This window comes from Silurus aristotelis (assembly GCF_946808225.1).
Source record: "Silurus aristotelis genome assembly, chromosome: 2".
In the NCBI taxonomy this organism is placed as follows: Eukaryota; Metazoa; Chordata; class Actinopteri; order Siluriformes; family Siluridae; genus Silurus; species Silurus aristotelis.
Genome location: NC_139575.1, coordinates 12,248,739 through 12,258,205, shown reverse-complemented (window position 1 = coordinate 12,258,205; position 9,467 = coordinate 12,248,739). Strand labels below are relative to the sequence as shown.

General features: G+C 35.3%; 1 protein-coding gene across 7 annotated transcripts in view; it reads right to left on the bottom strand.

Annotated features, from left to right (window-relative positions):
* Positions 1–113: 113 nt before the first annotated feature.
* pex5la (peroxisomal biogenesis factor 5-like a) overlaps positions 114–9,467 on the bottom strand; it is a 72,970-nt gene continuing 63,616 nt past the window's right edge. For all 7 annotated transcript variants that reach the window (XM_083567188.1, XM_083567189.1, XM_083567191.1 and 4 more), the window contains 4 exons: positions 7,856–8,062; positions 6,477–6,642; positions 2,693–2,850; positions 114–2,132 (listed from right to left, as the gene is read on the bottom strand). In XM_083567188.1, coding sequence (XP_083423314.1) covers positions 1,931–2,132; positions 2,693–2,850; positions 6,477–6,642; positions 7,856–8,062 — 733 coding nt within the window. In that variant the 3' untranslated portion in view covers positions 114–1,930. The remainder of the gene's footprint in view (positions 2,133–2,692; positions 2,851–6,476; positions 6,643–7,855; positions 8,063–9,467) is intronic.

The following is a 9,467-nucleotide window of genomic DNA, read 5'->3' as shown; positions in this document are numbered from 1 at the left end:
AACCAACAGATGATCTACTGTAGCTAAAATTGCTAAATTAATGTAGGTGGTCATAATGTTATACCTGCTTTGGAATTAATGTGCTTTAAAGATTAATAAACAGGACAAATACACAGTGTAAATTACATTTTATTTTTATTTTAAAAGTTCATATGTTTGCTCAATATTTAATATATTCTGTTGTTTTAAATATGTTGCAGCAGACTTAATGAAGCCTATGTATTGGGAGGTGCAGCATGTACAGTTTCGGCATAGCATTGGTAACGTGGTAGTAGAGGCAGATTCGTGTCAAATCAGTGGTTTGTTTGAGCTATGCTTTGTATGCCATGTTTTGCAGGCGCTGCAGGCTTCAGTAAATCTAGTCTCTTGTGAGAACAGTATGAACAGGTATGCAATAAAGTATATTTCATCTAGTTTCTATTTGCATTGCAAAACCGGCAACTATCATATAATCTGCTTTAAGTTAAATGTACATAAAGATCGATATGTACTGAAATGAAAAATCAGGATTACGTGTATGTCATAGAAATTAGGGATAGAATAAAAGAGGCATGTCCATTTCATGCATATAAATGAAGCTACCGCATTCGAAAAAATAAGTGCATTCATCATGCAGTCCTCATAAATAAGGATTTCTAGAGTATAAGGTCATCTAGATCATCTCACCTGAGATTGTACAGAGGTCTAAAAAAGGGTCAGATATTCCTCGAGCTCTACCAACATAGCAGTTAGATCACTTACAGTAATAAGCAATCAGCTAGAAAAGCACAGGCCTGTTTTACAGTCATTTTAAATAAGCAAGATATAAAGAGATTAATGTAAAAAAAAAAATGATCAAAATAAATCGATTTGTTCACTCATGCTGTATTCAAGCTAAAAATCCATGCCCTGTAAAGATGGATATGCAAACTTCCTTATGTTGTCCATGCTATTTTGTGTTGTCCTGTATATGAGGATTACTTTTAGCTAGACATAGCTAGGCAGTCGACGAAACGAATACATATTTAACTAGCTACCATGTGTTTCCATAATTATTTGGAGTGTTTCCTTAGTAATTTGAGAAACATGACCAAACTTTTTCTTTTTTGGTAATCTGCTACCATCTATACAAACAATAAATAAAACCATTATCTTGGGTTATGCATCATTCATTACTTTCCCCTAAAGCTTTTGCACACTTTCACACTTCTCATGCAGCAAAAGTTTCAAATGAGCTTTAAGTCACAATGCAAGAATGGATAACTTCATGTCAAATGGAACTGCTGAAGACAGTCACCTGCATATTTTGTGGGTCTTTCATAAGACAGTTATATATGGCATTCAGATATATAATATGCAAAAGAAAAACCTTTGACTGGTTAAAAAAAAAAAATGCTGCTTTGTAAACGACAAGCCCTCAATAGGCAAATTATCTCATCTGCTATGTTCCCCATTAGGTCTGTAAAATTACTAACAGTTCATCATGCATTTTAAATAAGGCTTTACAGTCGGGTCTGCAGCAAAGTTACAGCAAACAACAGAAAAAGGTTTTTGTTCTCTAGCACTACATTTAATAAAAAGCTAAAATAGAACCTGTAGGCTGTAGCACTGAACAATTCTAAACTATTGCTTTGATCTATCTGACAATCCAGATCTGCGTCTGTTTCATCATACAGGAGACACAGGAGTGTAACTGGTTTGAGTTGCACACTTTTTTTTTTTTCATAGTTCCTCCAGCATATCTGTCCACCACCTGGCAAGACATCACTAACTTGTATTTTCTCTAAGGCATAATTCTACAATCTTTCAGCCATTGTGCTCTTCTCTGAAATCATATACTGCCATGCAGTTCTCAGGAATGTAAAGGTGCTCTGCGAAAAAAAACCACACACTAAAAAAAATTCCTCTATTTGAAGGACTTTGGGTTCTTGGCTCAAAAATAATTGCCAGTTCACATGTCCAGGTTGAAGGCTCTCATGAGTAAGTCCAAGTCCCCGATGTTTGCCGCCTGGAAGAGCTCGGGCTGGTCCATCATTGAGAGCGCTATCCTCAGTGCTGCCCAGATGTTCCCAGACATGACCTGGTGCGAGAGCTGCCGACTCCGGCTCTTCCTCTGCAGGCTCAGCGCTGTCAGGAAGTTGCTTGCGGCTTCCCTGTAAAGGCAGATGAATTGGCAAGAATTGAACACGATACTGCTAACATTTTGCTTACATACTGATAAACCTGTCTGAATCTGCGAAGAGGTTACAACTGATGGAGATGGACCTTTTAACAAGATAATGGCACAACACTTTTTATAAAATTTTTTGGAAAGAGTGGTTTAAGATTTATCTACAAGTGTTCTCAAATCTTGTTAGATATTACAGGAAGAGTAATATCCAACAGTATCCAATAGAATATTTTCAGGGAAGGCAGCACCAAGTATTGAGGAGACCACTATTTAGCAGAGAAAATCGTTTTAGGCAAAAAAATATATATATTATATACATAAAACTAATGAACATCTTCACATATTTAAGGTCTTTGTAAAAAGAAATATATATATATATATATATATATAATAGATAAAATTAAAGAACATAACATATTTATGGTCTTTATAAATATATGTTATATATTTATTTACATTTATATACTTTAAGGTCAGCAATAATTAGAATGAAATTAAAATGTAAGGATGTAGAAGGAGAGATAAACAGCAGAATCCGCAGACCTGTGTGCACCCAGGTTGATGCAGCTGATGCCCAGGTTGTAGCGAGAGCGAATGAATCCAGGCTGGAGCTCCAGAGCTCGGGTGTACGCTTCCACTGCCTCCTCACTGCGGTCTCCATTAGCTAGCGTTGCCCCAAGACGATTCCACAGCAAGTAGTCCTGTAATATTGGTGTAAAAAAGTAGTTTTTATTCTACTTAGTTACTAAGCATTTAGCAATTTACTTTTAGCAGCTTTAAATTATACACATAAAAATATAGAATTTCACTCTGATTTACACTCTCACACTTTAAAATGCTTCTCTCAAATTCTATTTCTGTATTTGTGTGCTTCTGATGTTAGACATTTCACAAAACAGGAATGCAGATTTGTAGAACCTTTCACACTGAAAATGATCAAATAAAACAAATGAATGATGAATTCGTATGCGTTTGATGTTGACATTAGTAATGATCCTACCCAATATGATTTAAAGCTTTTGGAGCGTGACATCTCATACACCAGTGATTCTATGCACAAGGGCAAATGGTTTCCTGATTTCTGGTTGATTTCTGGTTAAGCAACAACAATGTCACTTTTTGATTAACTTTAGATATACAATCTGCTGCCATGATACTGGTGTTACATTAATAATACAATCATTAAGCTATAATCTTCTCAAACATAGACATCATTTATCTACTCTAGCATTTTAATAAAATTTTATATTTTGTATGTTATTTGTTAGACGTTTATGTTATTTGTCAGTAAACTTAATGTCATTTAATAAAAATGCTTAGTAATACACCAATCAGGCATAACATTATGACCACCTGCCTAATATTGTGCTGGTTCCCATTTTGCTGCCAAAACAGATCTGACCTATTGAGCATTAACAGCTTTAACTTCAGCAATTTGAGCTACAGGAGCTCGTCTGTTGGAGCGGACCACACATGCATCAATGAGCCCTGGCCACCCATAATGTCTCTAGGTTACGACCGTAACCCTAGTTCCGGAGGGAACGAGACGCTGCGTCGAAACGCTATGAGAATGATGGTGGGTTACGCGTCCTTCAGATCTATAGTGACGAACCAGTCCCTGGACCTGATCTGCGTCACGACCACCTTGAGGATGAGCATCCTGAACCTGAGCCTCCTAAAAGAGCGGTTCAAGGAGCGAAGATCTAGAATGGGACGCAACCCACCATCCTTCTCATAGCATTTCGACGCAGCTTGAGTTCCTGATGGGGGATTCGCCACTCTTTCTTCCTTGGACCACCTTTGATAGATACTGACCACGGCAGACCGGGAACTTCCCACAAGAGCTGCATATTTGGAGATGCTTTGATCCAGTCATCTAGCTATCACAATTTGGACCTTGTCAATCTCACTCAAATCCTTACACTTGCCCATTTTTCCTGCTTTTAACACATCAAATTTGAGGACAAAATGTTCACCTGCTGCATAATATATCCCACCCACTAACAGGTGCCACGATGAAGAGATAATCAGTGTTATTCACTTCATCACTCATAATGTTATAAAGCCACAATGTTATGCCTGTTCAGGGTATACAAACATATATAACAGAAGAAACTTCCAAAGTTGCAATTATGATCTGCAGTCTGTTTTTCTGTCCACTGAATCTCTGCCATGTTTACAGAGAGTGCAGCTTGTTGCCCAAGAGATGCCTAATGTGAGAAACTGGATTAGACATTAGGCTTCATAGAATTCAAGAACTGAGTCTCCCAGCAGGCTGACACACATTACCAAGTCAAACAAACAGAGGATAATTTTTGATTGTGTGCAAATGTAGCCTAGGCTTGGAGACTAAATAGAGCCAAGAAAACAAGGCCAAATCACAGTTGATTACAAATTCTCATAATAATTGTGGAACAATACAAAGAGCGAAATGAATTGCATCGTAGCTTGCTGGAAGAAAATGTGCATTGTGCTGGCTTACAATAAAATCTGTTCAGCTCAAAACAATCGTACTAGCTACACATCCTGGCACTGACTCTTAGTATCATATTTCTCTGTCGCAAACCATCACTAAGTGGATGTTTATTTATATTAAGCTCAAGTGGCGTTTACCACCAAAAAAAAAAATAAAAACAGACCCGCCATTTTGTAGATGTAAGACTGAGGTTACATTGATTTGCTCTCCGTCCTAGATGTAGGACAATCAATCATAGGGGCAGCAAGCTCACTGCCCCAATTAAGTTATTATTGCACCTAGTCATCAAAAGAACCTTAGCAAGCACTAATAAAGACCCTAGGGCAAAAATATTCTGCACCATGCAGAACAAACAACATGAACAATTTCACTTTGGAAAGAAAAGCAAACACAAGCGTATAACTGGTTGCCAGATTCGGCTACTTATGTTTTGGGTTAGCTTTAAGTCTTTTGTATGGCTATAGACATGTAGTTGGTGTGGAAATTTGTTTTTAACTTGTATCCCTGCTCAATAATGTTAACAATAAAGATGCTAAAAATGTAAAAAAAATGCTTAGGTAAGACATGTAATTTAACTTCTTGTTTCCTACTTCAAAGTTAAGGTTTCTAATTCTTCATTCAGTTAAGAAAGTAAACTTACTAAAATTATGAATGTGAAAATATAAGAAAGATTCATAAAAGATAAGGATGTCGGTCTCAAGTCACATAGCGGTTTTAGTTACAATTTGACAGTTACGATGTGACAAAAGTAACAATTTGACAAAAGTTACAATGATGACAATTTTGTGCACCTTACCTAAAACTGTTTAACAAATGCATTATTACTAATATCTTTAATGTAAGCCAGCAAACTAGGTCAAGTCTAATGGCTAAAGTCTAAAGTTTTACTATGCAAACTGTCGTGGTCTACAAAACGTTTATATCCACAGACAGATTACAGTGAAGTCTCATAATTCATGTCACATCTGCTAAACTTCTTGAATTTGACATTTTTATTTCTTCATAAATAAAACAAAATAAAAACCTGGAAAACGTGAGATATAAAACATGAAATAAAAACAACTTATTACTTTACAATGAACTAAATGTCATACTTGCCAGGGACATTACTCAAACAAAGGGGGTATTTATGCACATTAATTATACATGTAAGTGGAGACATCTGTGAATAAGTCACCACAAACCCCAATATTGAGAGAGAAGTGGAGATATTACATGAAACAAAACAGACATGTGGTTATGAACACAGAGAATATAATGAAAGTGCATAGGGATGCAAGCCAGCATGCACAGCACAATGCTGCGAATGATGCAAGGGGCATTTTCAGCACTTTTCTGTCCTTTCCAGTGTTTTTCTTTCCTTTTCTGTGCGTTTGTGTATAAATTATGATTTGCTTTGGGATTTCTGAAGTCTTAGGTTTGTTAAAACTGCAAATCTAAGTTGTGTCTCTCCCATGTTTATGTTCCCTCGTTCACTTGTTTCAATGATTTCTTATTCTACAGTTTTTTTTTTTTCCTTTTCACCTCAAACTGCCTGTTTTTGGATATTGATTATGGATTTGTGCATATCGATTCTGTCTGCCTGAGCACTGACCCCTGCTATGGACCCAATGACTATTTTAATCTTTCTCTCTTTTTCGAACCATTCCATGGTCAAAGTCAGAGATATTTTTCCCCATTCTAATGTTTGATATTAATATTATCTGAAGCTCTTGATCTCTATATATTTATACATTGTGCTGCTGTTACATGATTGGCTTATCGGAAAACTGCATTAATATTCCTAATAATGTGGTTGGTGAGTGTTTATCTTGAAGCAGTGCTATGTATTATGTACAGCAGTGTGAGTACCTCTGGCCGAACAGACAATGCAGCATTGAAGGCATCTACAGCCTTGTTGAACTCAGAGCTAAGGTTGTAAAGCACACCCAGGCCTGTCTGCAAGTCCGGGTCAATTGTGTCTGGGTTCTGTTGGGCCGCATCCAAGAACAGCTCCTTTACCTCAGGCAGCAGAGAGCTGAAAGAATTAAGATAAAGAGATATTATAAAACAGATTGGAAACTGAACTAACACACCTTAATACAAAATACAGCTATTAATATTACTTTAGCATTATTAGTAATATTAGATCATTAGTATTTTTTTATATTATAAAAATATTACTAATCTTAAATGACTAATTTTAATATGAAAAAAAATTTTTGGAGGTAAAAAAAAAAAAGTTAAATGTAATATATGTATCTTTACATTAATTATCAACAATTTATACATTTCTAATGGTACCTTTGTGTGTGGGAACCGGTAAGAGTATATAAATAATAAAAAAAAGGAAAAAAATACAGTTATATACATATACATAATACATTTTATATATATATATATATATATATATATATATATATATATATATATATATATATATATATATATATATATATATATATATATATATATATATATATGTTTAAAGAATTAAACTTAAAAAAGTGTGTCTGCTTAATAAAGGTTTCTTATCCTTTTTTATAATTATTTACTTAATTCAGATAATAATAAACACATCGACATTCTGAAATAATGTTTTGCTGTGACCAAAAAGAGTTTTGACAACTCGCAATTATTTTAAATGATTTAATGAATTATTCATTGTATTTGTTTAGTCAGTTAATTATTTTGAATAATTAATATTAACCCATTTTTTGCATCATAAACAGACCAAGTACTTCAAAGCTTTTCCAATTAAACATACTTGTTTGATTGACATTTAAGTAAAATGATATATAAATATAATACAAAATGTGTTGGTAAATACATATAATAAAAATGTGTTGTCGTCAAATGCTTAAAATCTTTTTTTTTTAATTCAGAACAAATGTAAAATAATGTTAATTATTATCGTTTATTTTTTATTAATTATTAATTATTAATGTTAGGTTCCCTGGTGGTCTAGTGGTTAGGATGCGGCGCTCTTACCACTGCGGCCCGGGTTTGATCCCCGGTCAGGGAACCAACCCCAGCCACTCTTAGTGCCGGTCCCAAGCCCGGATAAATGGGGAGGGTTGCGATTTGATCATCCAGTGTAAAAACCAGTGCGATTTGATCATCCAGTGTAAAAACATGCCAAATCAAATATGCGGATCATGAATACGGATGATCCGCTGTGGCGACCCCTAACGGGAGAAGCCGAAAGAAAGTATTTTTTTCATTAATGTTAAGAATTATCGTTTCCTCACCATGTCATGGATGTAGAGTAGGAACGGCGACGAGAGCTTGGTGAACCCTGCTGGTTATTGCGGTTTTTCAGGAGGTGCTTATATTTCGGGTTATGTCTCATCCAGCCCAGTAGTGCCTCACACGCTTCCTGCTTCATGCCTGTGTTGGTCAAGCTCACTGCCAGTGCCATGAGGGCCTGGAGGTTGTTGGGGTGGAGTTCCAGACACCTGCTCATATGCACATATCAAAGAGAAACACACACAAATACAGACACACACACACAGAGGACTGAATCAAATGGACTGCAGCTTTGATGGACACTAATTAGCTCACAAGCAGCATAATGAGTAGCAGATGTTCCCTTTTTAATTTACAGGTGACTACCTGCACATCTCATATGGTTTTACTTTAAGTTATACAAAAAGTGTATTATAAAATTTACTTCAAAACATTTTTTCATTATAAATTATTATCAATAAAGAAATATTATAATGAAATCCTGGCAGCACAGTAAAAGTACTGTAGGGTTACAATTAAAGCATTTTTTTTTTTTATTTAATTGTATTTTTTTTTACTGTAACTAATACTGTATATACTGGCAAAGGCTTATGTTCACACTAATACTACAACTACCTGCTTAAATTCTATAATTTAAAATTTATTCACATTGTTGATGATTACCAGTTGACAACCCACACCATTATTTTTAAGTTTTAAACAGGGAATGCTTATTAAAATATTAGTCAACTCTCATTCCACTTATTAACTTAAAAATCCTTTTTCTCACTTTAAAGGTTAATTACAAATTTGCCCCTTCTTATCTGTCTCATCTTCTCCATATTAATGTTTCTTCTCATTATCTTAGATCTCCCTTATCTCTCCTTCTTTCTGTTCCCTCTGCTCGTCTTGCCATTATAGGGCATAGGGCATTCTGTTGCTCTGCTCCCCGGCTCTAGAACTCTACCTCCAGACATTAGAAACATTGATTCTCTGTCTGTTTAGTCTCACTTGTTTAAGATTGCATACACTTCCTAAAGCTTACTGGTCCAGCTACACAGTCACAGTCATACTCGTATTAAGTCATTTGTAATTGTTTGTATATGTCGTAAGCTGTATACATAGTTTCTATATGTTTTTTTTTTTTTGGTTTAGTTCTTTTTGCTTTGTCTTGTAACTTATTTTGCAGTGTCCTTGAATGTTGAGAAACATGCCTATAAATAAGATTTATAAAGAATTATTTTTAAAATAAACTTAAACATATGCAACTGAAAAGACACACACATATGTCCTGTAACCTAGTGATGGGAGTGCCATGTATTTTCATTGACTTGGTAATCAGCTCAACCTGCTAAGAAGAACCAGTATCTTTGGTCCTTTTGACAGATTTTTACAAAAATGTGTAATCAAAATTGTTTTTGAATTTTCAGATTTTTTTCAGCATCTTTGAGCAGGATGTTAAGTAAGCTTTCAGAAAAGTGAACACCAGGAAGACAGCAGGACCAGATGATAAAGTTAGAGAACCTGAGACTAAGTTGAATAGTAAGAACTGGGTAACCCCACCCCCCACCCCTTTTTGTGTCATGAGCCCCCTACTGTACTCATTGTATTCTTACGACTGTCCACTTCCAATTC